Source organism: Geospiza fortis, unplaced genomic scaffold, assembly GCF_000277835.1.
Source record: "Geospiza fortis unplaced genomic scaffold, GeoFor_1.0 scaffold185, whole genome shotgun sequence".
NCBI lineage: Eukaryota > Metazoa > Chordata > Aves > Passeriformes > Thraupidae > Geospiza > Geospiza fortis.
The window spans coordinates 370,202-391,021 of record NW_005054469.1 but is presented as its reverse complement, the minus strand read 5'-3'; the positions used below and the strand labels follow the sequence as shown (position 1 = coordinate 391,021).

The following is a 20,820-nucleotide window of genomic DNA, read 5'->3' as shown; positions in this document are numbered from 1 at the left end:
TCCTCCTGTCCTCCTCTGCAGTTTACATACTGTTCAAATAGTGATGTTGCATGATTTGCCTCATGCCACAATCTGGGGTCCCTGCAGCTTCCAACCTTCCCTTCTGTCTTAGGTAACAAGATGTGACTGGGGGTGTGTATTCTACTGCCTTCTGTTAGGGGTGGGGTTCTGTTATCTTCTGTTCATTGTGCAATTTTCTTTGTCTCTCCCACAACCAATCCTCCCTCCAGGGGATACCTTCTGTTCCTGGCCAGTGAGTGTCACTGCATGGCTGATAAAATTCCATCATCCCATTGGGAGAAGCTCTGCCCAGAGGGAGGAGCCAAGCATTCCCACCTGGATATAATCTGAGGTTTGGAACACCACAGCAGCCTTTTCCACTGGATTCCTAGAGGAGCAGCCCTTTCCCACTGGATTCCCAGAGGAAGACCAGGCCCATCTACACCTCCACTGGACCTTCAGAGGAAAACTCCACCCTTCTCCAGGATCCCTGCTCCAACAGAACCACACCTCGAACACCAGGAGGGCTGCAGCCACCATTTAATGGGACTGCTGCCACCAGCCGGACCCACAGGCTGTCAGGTCCTATTCTGACTCTGTCAGTGTTGATTTTTCTTTCTACTATTGCACTTGTATTTTAATTTCCCTAGTAAACAATTGTTATTCCTATTCCCATATCTTTGCCTGAGAGCCCCTTAATTTCAAAATGATAATTCAGAGGAAAGAGATTTACATTTTCCATTTCAAGGTAGGCTCCTGCCTTCCTTAGCAGACTCCTGTCTTTTCAAGCCAAGATACCTTCCTAAAGCTTTCTGGAATGGTTCTCCTAGCTCAAGAGATGTGTTCCACCACCACATGTTGAACATGTTTACTCTCTCGGCCTGTCAAGTATTAGACCTGCCCTTGACCCCAAATCTGTGAGACTTCTTAATGGTCCAACTCATCTACGGTGAACGCAAGGGAATGATGCTGTGAGGCAGCTTCTTCTCACCCAGTCATGGGTAAGAATCATGCACTGGTTTGGGTTGTAAGGAGTATTAAGGATCATCTCATCCCACTCCCCTGCCATGGTCAGGGACACCTTCCATCAGACCAGGTTGCTCAGAGCCCCATCCAGCCTGGCTCTGAACACTTTCGGAGATGGGGCAGCCACAGCTTCTCTGGGCAACACCTGAGCCAGGGCCTCACCACCCTGAGAATAAAGAATTTCTTCCTAAAACTACTTGCTATAACTACTAAACTTATCCTCTGCCAGTTTAAAGCCGTTCTCTCTTGTCCTATCACTCCATGCCCTCGTGAAAAGTCCCTCTTCAGCCTTCTTGGAGCCCCTTTAGCACTGGAAGGTGCTCTAAGGTCTCTCCTGAGCCTTCTTTTCTCCAGGCTGAACATCCCCAGCCCTTTCAGCCTGTCTCCAGAGCAGAGGTGCTCCAGCCCTCTGGAGCATGCTGGCCTCTCACCAGCAGATCTATTACATCTTTATATACATACTTCTTAGACATATCAAAAGGATGGTAATTTTGTGGGCTGGGGGACCATAAGAAGCCAGGAATTAATTTAACCAGAAAACCAGATCTATTAGTGCATTGTTTTTATAAGCACATCTTAGGCAGAAGAACATTTGAATTTATTGTTTTGGTTAAAAAAGACTGCTTATTAATGCCAATTTTGCTTTAAGGCTCTGAATTAAAAACAAATCACTCATTTTTTCCTCTTTCCGATCCTTGAAGTTTCAAGATGCAAGTGGCTTGTAAGAGGCCGTTCCAAACCCAAGAACTGTTTGAGGAATAACATATAACAAAGTTTTTTGCAGACAACTTTTTTTATACTACAAGCAGCTGCTACGGAAATTAACTCTAAGTCTCACTTCCACACAGAAGAATGCATTTTGAGCTGAAACTGAAATACTTGTTCTCTGTTAGCCTTTGGGGATGGTTGCATTTTATAATAGTATACAAAATGCAAATCTGTTCACAAAAAAATTTACAACAGTAAATTGAACACAGAAATTAAAACACTAATTTATTTCCAATGAAGGTAATATGCTCCAAAATGGCAATCACAAAGATGGGTTTAGTATCACAAGCAGGTCTACATTGATCTCCACACTTATGTAATCAACAGTATTGAAGAAGAAATTCAGAGAAAATTTGCAATATGTGCATTAACTTAGAGAGAAAAAGTATGTATTATATATATTTTATATGATGCTGTATTACATTATATTGTACTATAGAGATTCTCTGTTGGTAGAGATGGATTGTTCTGGCTGCACATCATGGAAGCCAGGCTGAAAGCCGTCTTGGCTCAGTAAAATAACTTTGTGTAAGTTATAGAATAGTCAGATGTTAACATAAATTTGTACCTGAATGTTGGGATTCTGCCCATTGATATCTGCTTTGGACAGGTCAGGGAAGTTTGGGAGGTCCAGGAGAAAAGACCTGGGTCCATCTCTTTGCAAGGCCGTATGCCCACTCTCCTGCCGGAACTGCTCCTTGGGAAATGGCCGGTGGGCAGCCTGGAGATTGGGGTATTCTCCTTGCTCCTCGGGGTTCAGGGTGAAACTGTCTTCAGGAGAATGGTCCTCTGCAGTCAGTGTGCTCTGGGGAAGAAAAGCAAGGCCCAATAATGACAATTGAGAGCATGCAGTCCTGCCAGTGCCCCCATCCCTCCAGAGGCTGCAACCTTACAGCACCCAGACCCACAGCTCACTACTGAAACACAGATCTGTAACCAGCTGACACAAGATAAAACTGAGTCACACTTGGGGACTTTTAGTTCTTCCAGGCTTCTGAACCATTCCAGCCTTGTGGTGAGCACCTACACATGGACACAAGCATCAGACTTAAACCTAGAAACATGAGGCTCTGAAGCAACCCCTGGGAAATCAAATCAAACCACATTAAACATGTCCCTAAAAATGCTGAAAGGCATCCATCTTAAATCATTTTAGTTTGCTTTGTTCCAAAGCTAAGCAAAAACACTGACTGCTAAGGCCATGTTGAAATTTATGGTATTAAAAGGTCCTACCGCTGAGCTGGCAACCTCCCCTTCTCTCCCCTCAGTCTGCAACAACTTCCATCTCGTCTCTGTGTTCCTCACCCAATTTCTCTGGTCTTGAACATCTGAACCTTCCTTCCTCTGGGATCTCATTTTCATGTTTGCCTAATGGTGGGATTGAATTTCACCAAGCTGTGGGTCAGCGGTTAATGCTTTTGTTATTGTTGAGCGTACTTCTGGGTTTTGTAGTACATTGCAGCAGGCTGCCTCTGAACCAGTAGCACGGCTGCCACTGCCTTTGACCTCACCAAGGAGACACATTTAGTATCAAAACACTGGCTCCCTGGGTTAGGACTGGCCTGGGGGACTTGGGGAAAAAACAGCAGAGAAGTCCAATCTTCTTATGGCTACCAAAAAAAAAAAAAAAAAAATTAAAAAAAGCATGGGGTAGATTCCGCACAGGTTTTGGGTTTGACTCAGCTGAAAAAATTTTAGCTTGAGGTCTTAGTATGACTGCCTGGGGAGTTTTTATTTTCAGTTCATAAAGAGACAGCAAGCACGGAGAGGGTAAATGTTAAAGACCTATCTTTTAAAACAAGCACAATTAAAGTGGAATGGCCACATGTGGTTCTGGCTCTACTGAAGCATATTTTTTGCCAGCGTTTCTGGTTAAACGCAATCTCCATCCAGCTCCCCTGGTTCAAATTAAGCCCCAGCATACCTTTAGCTAAGCTCTCAGATAGATAACATCTCCAATGCTTTTTCTTTTATTTTGTGTTTATTTGCTTAGAAGGTTCCAAATTGACCTTTAAAGGGATGTTACAATACAACCTGTGCACATTACAGAAAAATACTCACTGAGTTAAACTAAGCTTGAAGAATTAATCTCGGACTAAATGAAGTTGTCTCAAGTAAAAATGAAGGTAGTTCTCCTCTACCCTCCTCACTGCATCCCATTTGTAAAGAGCAAAAGCAATTTAGCAGAATTAATACTGTTGTTGTATTGTTATTCCCAGAACAGTTGCACTCTGGAAGTGTCAAAAGGGTAATTTTATACATTTATCTACAGCACAGATGAAGATAAATTCTAATCTGTGAGATGTAGATAAATTCTAATTCACCAAATTCAGAATTAGTGTATGCGTGCAGTGCTCAAAATGTGTGTGCTCCTGACAGTCTGCTTTGCTTGAAGGCTAAAACAGGCTCTTCTCTTTGCTGGAGACCAGGAAGGACTTTCAGATGCCTTTGGTGGCCCACCCATTATTCAATACAAAGCAGAAAGCAGATCACACAGCAGGAAGCTCTGGGAAATTAAACTGACGGCCACTTAGCTAACTTTAGGTTCCTCACTCATATGCTACTGCTTCAACTTAACACTTTTCAGATAGAATTTAACATGCTTGGTGCATGAGGATTAAACGGCTTTTCAGTTATGTCTGACTAACAACAGGGCGTAATAGTGCTGTGATTAAATTGCTTCAGTTAGGAGGAACAGGAAAAATGTGGTACTTAACTATTTTTAGTGGGGTATCATGCCCATAATCTTACCTTTATTAAAAATAAAGTAAGATTTTATTAAAAACTAATAACATTCTCACATACTATTCCATACTTTCCCTATCTGTCTGCTCCTTCAGGAGCATCCTGCTTCTCCACATTAACATACCACGCAGCTAGAGCTGGCCAAGGCCTTTGGAGACCCTGATTTAAGTCTCTGACCAGACTTGGTGTGTGATCCTGACAGGTCACGCTCTGCTGGTGCCTCGGTGGGGATAACAGCACTTCCCCTCCTCACTGTGATGTTTGCGGGGAGCTCAGCAACTACAATAATAAGGGCTATATAAAAAGTTTTTAATAGTGTCAAACAGATGGAATATCACATGGAGTTAGTTAGGAAATTGTCATGGTGAAGTAATGACATCAGGCTGATCGGGCCCACTACCAAGCTGCTTGGGGCAGGGGCTGTCCTCAATTACAGACCCAGTGAGACGGGGCTGCTCCACACTGGGAAGGAAAATGGGGAAGACAAGATAACTGCTCCATCCCAGAGGCTGCTGCAGGCAAGGGAGGAGGATGGACCCCTCTGCGTGCCCAGGGTGGACACAACCCAGAGACCCCAGTGACACATCAGGGGCACATTTCTGATGCCAGCAACTGCTGAGGCCCAGGGTGGGACAGGGAGCTTGACTCCAAGAGCAGGGCTGGCTAATGCCTGGCAGGAATGACCCAGGTTAAACAGTGCTCTGCCCAGAGGCAGGGCCATCCCTCACAGTCCCTTCTGCACTGGGAAAGGACCTTAGGAGCTCTTGGGCCTCTGTGTTGTACTGCAAGTGGAAATGCTCAGTATGTGTGATCGGTCCAGTTAGCTCGTGGTACGACGAGTGAACAGACATTTGTTTCCAGTTAATAAAATGAAGGGAATGTCCATTTTTTTAGGAAGATACTTCTTGGTGTCATGTCTAAGCTGACCTGCAGTATTATTAGAAATGCGCATTTCTGGTAAAAAGATCAAACAGGCTGCCAAAAATAAAAGTGAGCTTGAACTGCATGTGAAGAGAAGACTGTGCTCACCCTGTGCTACTGCATTAGCTCTTCCAAGACCCATCTAGCAGGAAAAAGTTTGTCCTTATTGCAATGCCAGCATCCTTTCTGAAGACAGTAGGGTTTGTGTTCCAAAGCTAATAGATGAAATTTGATTTTTTTTTTTGATGGGGATATTCTTCTTTCCTTACATTTACGTTATTTCCCATGTTTATATTTCACACTGTTTATTTTTAGGTGTACACAATTTTATTACTGATGCTTTTGGGAAAGCAGTGTTGTTTGTCTTCCTTTAAAAGCTGTGTCACTTCATTCAGAACTACTGACTCAGTTTCTTTGAAGTTATGACATTTCTAATTCAGGCACATTGGTTTCTTACTCAAATGATGCATCTGCTCTAAATATTTTAAGATAAAACACTTTTACCCTCTTCATTTAAAAGGATTATTCACAATGTTTAGACTTTCCATTAAGATGATTTTAAGAGGTTACTCATACTGGCTGTAAGCTACAGTTCTGCAAGCCCCATGGGATCAGATAATTATAGAAATTCCTAATACAAAAACAGCTTAGGATTTTTGAGTGTTCCAAGTGTGGACAGTATATAAAGGCAGGAAGATATAGCCCATTGTTATGGGTTGTATGACAAAGCCATGAAATAATGAAATAAACCCTTGAGAGAGAATCTGACACATTGTTTGCATTAAAGAATGAAACACCTTGCAACACCCATCTCTGAAAAAGGGAGTGCCATAGGCCAGTACATATCAATGTGCCTGTGTCCATCTATAAACCACAAAAGAAGAGCAATTCACAGGATTTTGTGAGGATAATTTTCAGTGATCCAGGTGGGACTTTCACTATGGCAGGGTTTAAGGCCTCAAGGGACAACCCTGCATGCAGGAAAAATGTTCTGCCTGATATTCCAGGCTAACTCTCCAATTATCAGAGTGGTATTTTAACCCCCTCCTTGGCCTTCCCATCATGTTTTTCCCTCTGTCACAACAGACATGAGGTGCAGGGAAATGTACTGCTTCTCTTCCCCACAGAGAAGCTAAACAGAAATGGGAACTCGTAAAAATACCAAACTAGGGGAAAGGAGAATTTCTCTGCAATTTTGGCAAGTAAGGAGTCCATCTCCCTCCCCTCTTCCTTATTTTAATACCATTTCCAGTTCTGGAAAAACAACCAAGACAGCGAGTAAGTGAGGAATGACTGTAAATATAGAAAATATTCTGAAGCAGTTGCTCTTTCTCTGCCCTTCATATTTATTCCTTTCCTTCTTTCACTCCCTACTTGCCAAAGCAAGAGCACATTTGCAAGCACTGCTAATTATGGAGTTGAGAGGATTTTAGAAAACTGATACAACTTATATTCTAATAGCTCCCAGGCAGCAAGGGAATCTATTACTAAATCCCTGCTGCAGCTACATTGCTTTCTTATTTCTTGTATACTCCTTTGAAATATCTTGTAAAATGATCTTGACAAGAGGTCTTGAATTGAAAAGCGAGGGTCTGTCACTGCACTTTTATGATGCAACTGTACAGCATCTTCAACCACCAGCAACAAAAAACTTTTATTTATTAGGAAACTTCACAGATGCTGTATTGCTATCGGAGACAAAATGAGGCCTGAGGCCTTCACAGAAAACCATTCTAGCCATTAGGAGTGGTTTCATTTCCCACCTGCCCAAACAGATTGTTTTCATTTTGAAGGCTGTTGTGGGTTTTCAGGTTAGTGCTAAATGATCACTTTAAAATTAACCAGTCTTGGGAGGCTGAGTAACACACCAGGATACCACATGAGACTCTTAGAGGCACAGATCCAAGATGTGTAACGAACTTGGGTGATCTAATTCCTGGAGTTTATTTATGTTTTTCATCTAGCATGAGTATAAACAGCACCTATCAGGCATGTTAAAGGAGCAGGCAGTGAGGGTAACAGCTGAGAAACATTATCAGAGACACACAGAGAAAGATTTCTTTTATGATTAATGCCACATCCAGTCCAGGCAGTCAGACAGGAAGTCAGAGGGGTGTTACATCAACCACTCTGCTACTAAGACATTTTAATTTTTCCTTAAAATGAGCTTGCCCCACACTCACATGTAGCAGTAAAGGGAAAAACCTTACTTATCTTTAGAAAACTGCACAAACTAATTGTTCCAATAATAGAGTGCATTTTAGATAATCACTGCTAATAAATAATTTAAACCAGATGGCATTGGCTAGTATGTACACAACTGTTTTCACTAAGCAGGTCCAAAATAGAGCATCTGCTTTAAACATCATGCAAATAAAAGATGAATCGCTGATAACAGTTGATAATATAAGGATAATAATAAAAATAATAAAGTTCTGTTAATCACAGTCTGTGTTTTAACAGTTCTCTATTATTCTTCAATTCTCCAGGAAAATTGGTAAAATGACAGTGTAAGCAGTTCTAACTTGCACTACACCTGCCTGTGTGACCATGGACAGACTAAATCCAGCCAGCACACAGTGTACTGCTCTGGGACACACGAGCTGCAGGGGCTGTATGGCCCTGGGTGAGATTTTGTCTCTGTGGAGAACAGGATGGAGTCACAAATACCGCTGCAAGTCAGAAGCTCAGGGCAGACATCAATCCACAGTCACTGTGGAAGGAATGGTCTCTGTACATGCTGGTGCCAGTGGCAAAGTGAAGTGCTTGGGGTGCCCCAGCACACACCCAGTCCACCCCAGCTGGTTGTCTGCCTTATGCTGAAACAGCTCTCAGGAGCATCTCAAAGCATCTGGGCACATTCATCACACAATCACAGCTTTCGAATTTTAGGCTTTGTACACTATAAACTTGTCTGTGCAGCCCTCATGGCTACACAGAAAATCCTGATCACTGAATGTGTAGCCAGGACGTGTGCTGTGACTGCAGAGATCCCCAGGCTGCAGGGCTGAGGGCCCCTTCACATCTAGGAGGTACCAGACAGCTCCTCTGAGGCACGTGGCTAACACTGCATCAGGACCCTCTGCAGTGGAGGAAAAGTCTGTGGTTGCCTTGTTGAACCTTGTGAACTGAAACCTCCTGAGTGCCAGAGCAGCTCTAACACCACTCCTCCCCTACTGAGCCAGTTATTCACTTGCAGTCATCAAGCTTTGGTCCATCCTTCGTTCAGATTCTGCTTGGGAGTTTTTCTGTCCCCTCCACACCACTGGCAGACAGTGGGTCCACATCTGAATGGCTCTGGCAGACAAGGTTTTTAACTCTGGGATTAAGGAGAAACCAACCATATTATACTCAGATCTTTTTGCTACATGTTGTGGACACACATCTCACATCACAGCTATTTTCTGTGCTCTGTTGTTTGCTTGTATTTCATGTTTTCATTCAGCTGGAAAATACAAACAGCGTGGTTCAGCTTGGAGGTGAAGAACTGCCAGTTTGTATAAACACTTTGATAATAGAAACTTGGTGGTGATTACAGCTCAATGTCTGCTGGAAAAAAAAAAAACAACAGAGGCCCTTCAGCAAATTTTCTAACACAGTACAACACTGGTGCTTTGTTCTTCAGCATATCTGCTCAGCCATCCAGGGGCCAGCCAAGCACACAGAATTGAATTGTGTAGGGCTTTGACAGATGCTCAGTTGCCAAATTCTGCTTCTAGTTAACAGGTATTTTCAGTTGCCTAAGCTGATGATAAACACTTAGTTATTCTTCAGGACTCTAAAGATCTTCCCTGTAATCACTGCCTGGCTGAGCTCTCCACACAGGACTAAATCAGGGTTTAGTGGCTGAACAGGCAAAGGTACAGCTGAAGAGTAGCCCAGGTACTCTACACCGATGACCTGCGGTGCCAAAATGCAAATTCTTTGAAAATTCTAATTCCTTTTAGGCCTTATTAAAGACTTGCATCAAATCAGTAGTAAAATAAAGCTTTAAAATAGAATTTACTTATACCTTTGCTAAATTCAATTAAACTAGTTTAATCTCACCCATCATCCGAAATCTGCATCATAATTTACACACCAGGTTCCAACAGAATGGGAAAAGCTGCCTTAAACTGCAATCAGAACTGCAAAGGAAATTCAGAATATTAATACTTTTTGTACACAACCCATTTTTCAGGCTTTGCAGGTCAGCACACAAAACATCAGTGTAAATGAAAGAGAACAAACATACATCTTAAGTTATTTTCCTGGGTTTTAAACTATGTCCTTTTGCAAGTTTATTCTACTAAATCCCTATGGCTAGGATTTCACTAGGTGAACCAGCTTTAATAAGTGAAGTTTTTATCTCTCCCTAGCTAAAAGAGTAACCTTACTTGAAGCCTTTTCAATTTCCAAAGTTGCCTTCAGCTGTTGGTTTCCAAGAAACAGCTATTCCCAGCCTCCATGTCTCCCTCTCATATACCACTGAATAACCACCCTGTGCTTTCAAAAGTGTCTATGACTCTGGCTGTGTTAACTGGCAGATGTTTTTAGAGACTAGAAAGTGTTTAGTCCCTGTGGACTAAAAGTTACATGATGACTTCATCACATAAGCAAAAGCTAATAACAGGAAAGCAAGAAAGCAGACAAGCGTTATATTCCAAAAACATGATGTTTCCTGTGCTTCTGGCAAAGCTACTTCTGCGCCTGAAAAAAGGCAAATCACTTTAGTCTTGGTACTCAAAACACACACACACACACACACACCATCAAATGGCTGCTAGATAATTTATGTGCCTCTCCCTTAGCTGCCTTCCCCACTAATGCTCACTTTCCTTCGGATGGAAGTGAGAGGGTGGAGGCAGAGGGAAGGCAGTGTTTGCTCACCTTCAATATCTGCGCACCACAACACTCTCTGGAAGGGGTTACTGCACCCAGGAGCTTACAGCAAAACAGCAGCAGAAATCTGAGCAGCTGCCTCTGGACCATGCACCTCAGCTCCTGCAGGGAAATACTCTTTCAAGTGCACAGCTTTACCCTCTCTGGTTAGAAAACTCTGGACACTGAAACAGGAGCAACTGCAAGTAATTAGCATACATGGCATTTGCACACAGAGGCAACACTTGCTGTGTTCTCATATCAAGCCATCAGCAGTGGACATCTGTGGAAACCCAGGGCACTGGGAATATTTCTCTGTCTGCTCTGGGGTGCCCTGACTCCCAGGGGAGTGCTGAGTTTGACCCTCATTTATGGGGAAAGTTTCCTAAACTCCAGAATAGACTGGAATCCACTAAGGTGTGAAGCAGATTATAGAGAGTAGTGTAGGTGTATCACTTGGGTGGGAAATTCAGGTTTTGGGATTTTTAGTATGTCGTGTTTGGAAGCAAGATGGAGGGCACAGGGTGTCATCCTGGGTTTCTTCTTCATGCTTCTTCTTGCTCCTTCTCCATGGGTTTGGGTGGCATTTTGTAATTGGGTGGAAAAGTCCCCATTGCAGCTCTTTGGGAGCAGTTATTGGGTTAAAAGGGAAAATAATCTAGGTGTCAGTTCTTAATTGGATAGTTTAGCTTTAAAAGACCTCGTAACAAGAGATTGTTGGCCATTTTGTGGTGCTTTTCCAGTGCACTGAGCCTGGTGTGGACAGTGTGCAAAACTCTATATAAGATAACAATAAACAAGAACCTGAAGACCAAAAAAATCCAGTGCATCTCTCTTTCCTGACACAAGACCACTCCAGGAGGGTCTCCCCTGACAGGGGAACCCCCTGGGAGGGCCCAGCCAGAGTCCCAGAATTCGAGGAATCGGCAGCAGGTACCCTGACAGACATCCTGCTCTCTCTCTCCACCTCCCTGGGCTGCCTGAGTGACAGATCAAGAAACCAGAGGATGTGGATTCACAGGAGAAAGGCCTCCCTCCAGTGACATGATGGGGAAGAAGAGCAAGTGAGTGGATAGGTGGCACACCATGGCAAGACACTGTGAACCCCTGCTCTGTCTAAGAGGGGAGAAAGGATGAGCCCTGGAGAGAAGGGCGGGCTTTTTGCATCATGAATTCAGTGCATGTATATATAAATTTTCCTAGAACAGTTAGGGAGGGGGCTATTTCCTAGAGCTGATTAAAGAAGCATGACTTGATTTTCAATTTCTAACGACTCGGGGGGCATTCCAGTCGACTGCAGACAGGAAATGAATTCCATACATCCACTGAGCAAGGCAGATGCTTTTGAATCTGACACTTACGTGAAATGAAAATATCTTCATTTCTGTCTCCCTTCCACCCCATGATCACTGGTTAGTTCTGAGCTATTTTTAGGGTAAATGGTTTTATTTTTTAAAGTTGTTATAGTCTTAGCATGTGCCTGAAGCCACCCAGACGCCACTGACAATAAAGTGTATGGGAGCAGGCAAAATGCATCTTTAGATCAGTCCCAGCAGCCCAACACAGCAGCAAGGTAAGAGAGGAAAGACAAGAAGCTCAGTTTTGTGTATCCTCACCTCCTCTGGCAAGGAACAGAGGTGGGACCCTCGTGGAGAAGCCATATCCAGGGAGGGAGAACAGCTCTATGCAAAGAGAGATCCCAAAGCAAAACCAGCAGAGACACTGAAGGCTGTGGCTCAGAACTCACTTCCAGCTACTCAACTCTGCTAAAGAAATAAATATATATATTTTCTCCTCATACAGCTCTCACAAGCAAACTGCAATAATTGTTATGGTAGTATTATGGGGTTTACAACCCAATATAACAATGTAATTGCTGCTCCTTTTATCAATGGCAGCAGTGCATTTCAGAGAATTGGCACACGCATCTCTTTTCCCCCACTCAGTCCATATGTGTGCAAACACATGATTTCAGCTGCATACTCCCCTTGTATTTTATTGTAGGAATAGCACAAAGGAAGAAAAAAAATTCAGAGAGGTGGTATTAATGTGGCCCTTACTCTGATGTTATGCAAATAATGAGTTTGTTTTATCTTGATGTTCAGACAGCCAAAGCTGTATTCTGAAGAACATGAAAAAATGATCCTCGTAGGAGACAGAAGAAGAAAAAGGGATGGGTAGGTGAGAAAGGCAGCTTTGATTTACATTATTCAAAGGGCCATGAATGCCAGATCAAAGAAGAGCAGGGATCAAATTCACATCCACTGGAGGATTTCAGCAGCTTTTTCAGAGCTATTGATCTCTCAAGGGCAAACCCTTTTAAACACTAGGTGATGCCTCTAACTAGCTAGAACTCACCCTATACTGGCTGAGCCTCATGTAGTTTGCTTTCAGCAGCTGAGGAAAACAGCAACAGCCAAGACAACACTGGATCTGGGTTGGATGTAGGACACACAGAACTGAGCCCAGAAATGGAAGCTGAGCATTTTCTGCACCTGATGTTGCCTCGCTACATCTGCTGCGGAAAATGGCCACCATGGTAGATGTTCACTAAAAACCAGATTCCCCACTGACAGGCCCTGTGCTTGGTCTGAGGACAGACTGCTGTCACCCTGATGAGAGTTCTGGGCAGGGTTTGTTTGCTCAGTGCTGATTTACTAAAAATATAAATTCACCTCATATTTTGTGCAGGATGAAGTGGAATAAGACATCTAAGGAGCTACTGCAGCTCAGCTGGCAAGCAGTGACTTGTTCATGAGTTTGGACTCACAGGTCTAATCTGAACCCCTAGAAAGCACAAGATCCAACACTAAATCAAGTGATCAAGTGCTGAACTGTCAAATGCATCACGGATTGGCATCTTCCCTTCACCCCTTCCCTTCCTTGGGACAGGTGTCTTTGGTGTCTGGTAGACAAACTTCTTGGTGTTTTGCCTTGTCAGTGGACTTCAGGATCATGCCTTAAGCAAGAGCCACTGGGATTTGGTGCAGCAAAGCAATTTAACCTGATCCAGCCCCAGATCATTTCCAAAGAGCTGCCTTTGGATCCCCTGGCAGCAGGCTCATTGCTGCTGCCATCATCACACCCCTGGAACACTCCCTTCATGCTGCCTTCCACATTTGCGATGCTGCACACACGGCTGCAACAGCACATTATGGATTATGTGTCTCTTTCCAAGCTCTGCTCACATTTTGAAGCCTATCTGCTCCCACCAGCACTCAGCACATCTTGGTATCTTGAATATTTTCAGGAAGTGGATGACCCTTTTCCTCCTGCCTGTTTGGATTGAGAGCTGGTGCTGATACCATTTCAACACACATCAAAATTCTCCAGGACTCTACCAGGCCAAACAGCTCATTTAAAAACTCTGCCACTATTCTTTAGATACACCTGAAGTCACAGGCAGTGTGGCTGCCCTGGGTCCCCTTTGAGATATAAATTCACAAATGTTAGACACACACACATATCAAGTCCCCCATTCTTTCCCAATAAAAGCCTGGACTTTAAAGCACAAGGTGAGGAATTGATACTCTATTGGCCAGCTGCAGTGAGCCTTTCAGAAATAACGTGACTATCAACCCCCAAAATGGAAAATGATACTCCAGAAGCTCTGCCCTGCCTGACAAACATCTGTTTTCCTCTTGTAGAAAGGAATAACATGATAGAAAAAGTCAAATGCTGAATGCCTAAACAAACTGAATTAAGAAGAGATGGTAGGAGTAATGATGGACGAATTGTAAACCACCTGCAAGTGTTAAAGTCGCTGTACTCTTCTGCAGAACATTAAGCCTATAGAGCAAACCTCCAATAGACAGGGACTGTGCTCTATAAAAATCATGATGAATGCAGACTTGTTTTTATATTATGGAGGTCCTAATCCTCCTCCTCCTCTGCCTTTGCTCTATTGTTACAACATCAAAGACCAACTGCTGGCCAAGATACAGTCAATATGAAAAGGGCGACCAGCAAATTTACTGCTTGACTTCATTCCCTTTAAATGGAATAGGCACCATGGCCCTTTTTCAAAGTCCAATCACAGACATACATCTTTTTTATTGGACATCATGTACAATAAAGTGAAGCTGTAACTTGGAAAAAAAATAGAACACCTTTAAAAAATCCCATGAGGTGAACATTCCTTTATAAAAATATCACTGTGGTTACATGTTTTGAAAAACTCCGGGCACTCCACAGGGCAAAAGGCATGGACTGGCTAGGTTATAGTTTAGCTAAGATGCATACCCAGGCCTGATATTGAGTTGGTTTCAAAAAAAATAACTCAACCAACTAATAAAAAGTGATATATTTAAGATAGAATGCCAGCATCATTCAAATAAACTGTAATGGCAGCATTCATGCCACGAGAATCATTAACTGCTTTGTTACAGGCTGCTCTGTGCAGTGAGCCTTTACAGACTTCTTCTGACCAGAGAATCTTAAAATCAGGAGCACAAAATGCTGATATACAGACTGCATCTTAAACAACTCAAGTCTGATTACTGAGGTAACTTCCAGAGGCACTTTCAGATGAGAGTTGAATCAGCAGACATTAAAGACAGAGGCATTTTTATTGCTCTCATGTTGCTAAATAGAAGAGAAATAATTTCTGGCTATGAAATGAAATAGTGCATAAACAATTTACATGATGTAGGAGGCAAGTAGAGTGGGGTGTTACAGAATCTATGCTGGACAGCTATGGTTCTCATTTTCTGTTGGAAACTATTAATCATGTTTGTTTCTTTGGGTAGCTTGTGCAAACAGACATTAGTAGATACCTGGTTACTAATGTTATATCGAGACCAATCTCATTCTAAAATCCTGCACTGATGCATATGGCAGGTAAAACGAAGCAAATTTATGTTTTATCTTTATAAACTTCAGCAGCTGCTTCCAGCAGAGTAATGGTGGTTTCTTCTGGCAAAACCTACTGCTGCTGCTGGGTTACTTCTAAGGCAATAAAGATACCAAAGCTGTGTAAATAATTTTTGAAGAACTAGCTTAAAAAATTAGCTGTCTTATCACTAGGTCCTCTTGCCTGTTATTTCTGTTACAATTTCTCTGCTGTCACAGCCTGCAGCACGCCTCTTTCAGTGCAAGGACTTCACCTGCTTGTCGCAGACATCTTTTATGAAAAATCTTTTCCTTAGGATTCTTCCTCCTGAGAAGCTGAGAGGCCTCAGGAACAAAATGTAAACATTGATTATCTGCTGCTGTGGAATGCAACAGGTGGATCTGTGATTGGCCCATGTTGGATGTTTGTAATTAATGGCAAATCACAGCCCAGCTGGCTTGGACAGAGAGGCCAAGCCACAAACCTTTGTTATCATTCTTTGCTATTCTATTCTTAGCTAGCCTTCTGAGGAAATCCTTCCTTCTATTCTTTTAGTGTAGTTTAAATGTAATATGGATAATCAAATAATAAATCAGCCTTCTGAAACATGGAGTCAGACCCTTGTCTCTTCCCTCATCCAAAAACCCCTGTGAACACCATCACACCTGCTCAGCATTCCTGGGCATTCCTCTCTTTGACGAAGTGTTTTGACTGAGTGCCCAACCCAGTACCTGAGCATCCAACTCAATGAGAATGCAAAGGCAAGATGCCTGAAAGGAGCATTCAGGAAGTTAAACCTGTCCCATGGATGACTTGGACCCAGTGACAGCTCCTTAGAAGAGGAGGAATCCACTTTTCTTAGAGTGGTTCCAGTGGCAGAAACAGATGGGGCACTATTGGCTTTTATAGGTACTTACAGAGAGCTCACTGGTTTTGTCATGAGAACTGATCTCAACAGCCATGCTGGCAAAGAGGAAATGTTAATCTTCCCAAGGAAGAAGAACTACTGTGGAACAAACAAACACCTGGATTTTTCAGTGCAGAGAAGCATAACAGATGGAAATTAATTCATGTAACATGAAGAAAGCCACACTCCAGGGCCCAGCTCATCCTTATGGATGGAGGTCCTGATGACATTTGCTATGTGCTTATCAGCTCTGTGGGAAAACTGAGCTGTGAAAGATTCATATTCAAGAGGATCTTGGCTCTGCAGCTGACACAAATCATTGGCTTCCCTCGCTTTGTGGAAGTCAGTGGAAGGAGGTCAATTTAAACACACTGAGAAGGCAGATCTGGCACAGAAGCATAAAAGCCAAGGGATGTTTGCACTCCTCCTGCCTTTCAATGTGCACTGACTCCACCAAGAGTGTGAAAGTTTTCATCTCTGATTTTCCCCTCTCATCTTCAGGAGCACCTCCCTGCATTAAAGGCTTAGAGATGAGCAACTCCAGGCCTGCTTTCTTCCAGCCAGACTGCTAGAAGAGAGGAATAAAAAAGATATGACCCATGGCTATGAGTTCTCTAAGCACTTGAAAAACAAGGACAAAAGGATAAAGGAACTGCTTACCAGTAACGCCCACACCAGCTCCTCTAACCAAGCATTCTGGTGCCACAGAAGTGACCACTGTGGCAAGCCATCCCTCATTACAATAATAAGTTACATTTCACTTTGTTTTCTTTCTTTTTCTGGTATTTCAAATCAAAAGTTCATGGAAATACCAACACTGGAAATATTCTGCTCTTGCTGATGTACCAGTGAGCTCACTACGCTGTTTCTTGGAAATGTTATTCATCTCTATGCTTTGGACTATGAATTTAGCCTGGCATTTACTGTCTTTAAAACTTGTAAAATATACACAATGGTCTTAAAGTGCAGCAGTAACCACTACATCACTGAGAGCTTCCTTCTGCCTTTTACTGAAGCACTTTGTATTTTTCACTTTAAAGTTAACACTTCATTATTCATCTCTGACAGTGCCTCTATTCAGGCTGGAGACCCACTGCACTGCACATTGCTCACAAGCTACACCACAATCCTGAAACCTCAACCTCCATAAGCTTGGGTTGACATTTGAAAAGTAAAATAAGGGGGGAAAAAAAGACACCACTGAAAAATAATACCTTAAAAAAGTCACCTTTCTGATAACTGAACATTATTCAGTCAATTCAAAGGGCTTTTATGTCGTGTAGTCTTAAAGCAGACAGCAAGGTAAGAGCAGGAACAAAAGGACCGAATAAGCACTAACCAACACCATGAAGAGAACAAATGAGGCTGGGTACTACCACATCTGTTTGCAAGGAACACTGGCAAAAAACACCCAGAAGAGCATAAAGCAACCAGTGCTCACAGTTAAACCTGCCAAAGCTGCTAAGTCAGGATGTAAGCACTGAGCAAAACTACATGGCTTCAATTTTTTAGGTTTACACTTGTAAACCTAAAAAATTGTAAGGAAACATGTAAGGAAACATCTCAATTGTCTATCTATATATTCAAAATAGGAGTGTATTTCAAGATTTTAAAGTAAAGCAGAAGAATGTAAGCATAAGAGAAGAATGGCCAAATAATTCCCTAGCATTACTTGCACTCTCTGCGCTTTTACATAATAAAGGAAAACAGAGGGGAAACTCTGCAGCATGAATGTTCACAAACCAGTGCATCTTAGAAAACACAAAGAGATTTGCAAACTGATTTTTTCTTCCCACTGAAATACCTACCCATGACTGGGTTTTCAGAAGTCATCTCTATAACATATGACTTCAAAAAGTTTTCAAACACACACATTATGTTGGCAGGCCAAGCCTGCATTGTCTGCATCATTATCAATATTACTATCAATGAAGCCTTCTGGATTTCACTTTCTGTGAAGCTGTCAGATGCTGCGACAAAACACAGAATCTGAGAGCTTAACACAAGTGTTTCCACCTCACTGACAATTCTTTTGTTGTTTTCTTTGACGGAGTTTTCCACCACTTTGGAACAATTCAGCATTGATTGCTGACACAGAGATGTTGTAGATATGAGCAGAGACAAAAGAACAGTGCTGGATTCAAGCCACAGTTCCCAATTTACATCCAACATAACCTGGTTAAACAGATGTCTCCTCAGCAAAGGAATTCCACAGCAGAGCAAGGTGTCAAACAGCTCAGTATGCTGAACCTCTGAGTACTGGGAACCTCTCAGTACCTGCAGGTCATAAAAGTGATGTTACAAACCACAGGGCACTACACACTGAGCAGCACCACACAGCACAATGATGAAGAGATTGTTGAGGCCACCAGCAGAGCTGCAGCTCCAGGCCTCCTCCTGCTGTGGCCAGCTGGCACTGGGAAAGGACAGAACAGGGAAATGTGACTGAACCTAAGGGCTGGCAACCAAAGCAGGAGAAGTAAAGGAGAGAGTTTTGTACCAGTCAGGTAAGAGCAGGGGGTCAGGAGCAGAGTGGTTGTATCACTGTTATAGCTGCCGTGATCAAAATTAGCAAAATATGCCTCACCCAAACATCCTGGTAAAATTTAACTCAGGAAGTTGCATTCACGCCTGCCTAACACTGCTCCTTGCAGCCATAACTACAATATTCTTGGATAGCTGTTCTGAATTACTGCAGTAGTCTAAGATACTAAAAACCCTGCCACGTCCTACCCTGAAGGTGCAGTAGCACTTTTCCACCAAGGATACTTTGGTTTGCTACGAAATTAATCCAAGTGATAGGTATGGAGAGAAGTTTAATTAATGCTTTCTGGAGATTTCTGGAGTTTGTTTTTCCTGTGTAGAACAAACTTCACACAATGAGCAAGAGCTAAAAACAAAAGCTACTCCAGAACTTGTGCTGGTTGTCCAGGTTAGATGAGACAAAGTGGAAAGCATCAGTGCAGCTCCACCACGTCACTGGACCTCTCTCCCTGTCGTAGCCACTGTGTTTTGTGTTTGGCTCCAGGACCATGGGAATGAACATGAAGACACTGTGATGGCTCAGGATGAATTTAGAACACACACTCTGCTTTTTTCTTACAAATAGCCCAATACTATAAAGGGCTGGAAAACAATCCTAAATCTTGCTTTAAACAGAAATTAATAACTCAAAGAGATTCTTTGGTATGAAGCATTAGGAAAAAACTGCTCTGATTATAGTTACAGAGACAAAATCGTGAGGCACCTTGTGATTTAATGCCAGGTATTTCTCAGTGATGATCCAAGATAAGCTGTACAGTAACTGTTAGCTGTTGAGCTTAAGAGATGTTTGGCAAAATATGCCTCATCCAAACATCCTGGTAAAATTTAACTCAGGAAGTTACATTCACTCCTGCCTAACATTGCTCCTTGCAGCCATAACTAAAATATTCTTGGATACCTGTTCTGAATTACTGCAGTAGTCTAAGACACTAAAAACCTTGCCACATCCTACCCCGAAGGTGTAGTAGCATTTTTCTACCAAGGATACTTTAGTTTGCTATGAAATTAATCCAAGTGATAGGTATGGAGAGAAGTTTATTAATGCTTTCTGGAGATTTCTGGGAGCCAGGTTTGAAAGGAGAAAGGATGCCAGAAAATGGTCCTGGTGCTCAGTGCAGCAACCTCATTCCTTCACCCTTGTTTCCCATTTTATCCTTTGCTTCCTTGCATGCAGCAGCAGCACACGTAAAGCTGGTCACCCTTCCTTCCCCCTGGATCCTGGGACAAGCCACAGCCCAAGAGCCAAACCACTAAGAGCACACACAGTTCCCTCCCCTGGGAGAGGAGAGAATGAGCTGCACATGGTCTAAGCCATTGCTGAATCTCAGAACACAGCTGGAGGAACACATGCCAAAGGGTGAGCCTTAGCTAAGAATCTACACAGCTGAGAACAGTCAGGTTCCACTGTCACTGCCAAAAAGCACAAAAAACCCAGCATCCCCTGTGATGAGGAACCCCCTCACCAAAAGAGATTCTGGGTTACAGAGAATCAGCCTGCCCAGCTCACAAGCCACCTGCTCTGGAAGCTGTTCATGTAATGTATAAACATCTCTTAGGCAGGGAAGGATTTAGGGTTCATATTAAATACACAGTGAACATCCACTTACTGGCACCTTATGCAGGCTAAAGGCAGTCTGGAAAACAAGAAGGCAGAATGTGGAATGGACAGGTTTTCAAAGATGACTTAGACTATCATCTCCTAATAGAGCAAACCAAATGTAAAGCTCCAGAGCTCAAGTTTACTTAAAAAAAAAAAAAAAAAGAGTCTAAAACGCTCCCAAAGTAAACAGCTTGAGTCCTACTTAGCTGAAGAAGCCTGAAAGCTGAAAACTGGAGATGGTTTTACAAATTGCCTGAATGCAGTACAAGGGTCAGCAAGAACTCACAAGCCCTGAAAAGACTGAAATGCACCCCAGCAAAGGGAGCAGACATCACACCACTGCTAAACCACTCATGGCACTGAACTGGGGATCTTGGGAGAAAATTACAAGCCCATCCCTGTAAAGGGCTGCTCACACAGCTTGGAGAGTGACTCCTGTGCAACCATTTATAAGCAGCAGGATTGTGGAAACCCAGGGCACTGGGAATATTTCTCTGTCAGCTCTGGGGTGCCCTGACCCCCAGGGGAGCACTGACTTTGACCCTCACTCATGGAGAAAGTTTCCTAAACTCCAGAATAGACCAGAATCCACAAAAGTGTGAAATAGATTATAGAGAG

General features: G+C 42.9%; 1 protein-coding gene across 1 annotated transcript in view; it reads right to left on the bottom strand.

The window, feature by feature from the left end:
- Positions 1–20,820, bottom strand: part of ISM1 (isthmin 1) — a 42,461-nt gene that overhangs the window by 16,397 nt on the left and 5,244 nt on the right. Inside the window, exon 3 of the mRNA XM_031062828.1 lies at positions 2,363–2,682. Coding sequence (XP_030918688.1) covers positions 2,363–2,682 — 320 coding nt within the window. The remainder of the gene's footprint in view (positions 1–2,362; positions 2,683–20,820) is intronic.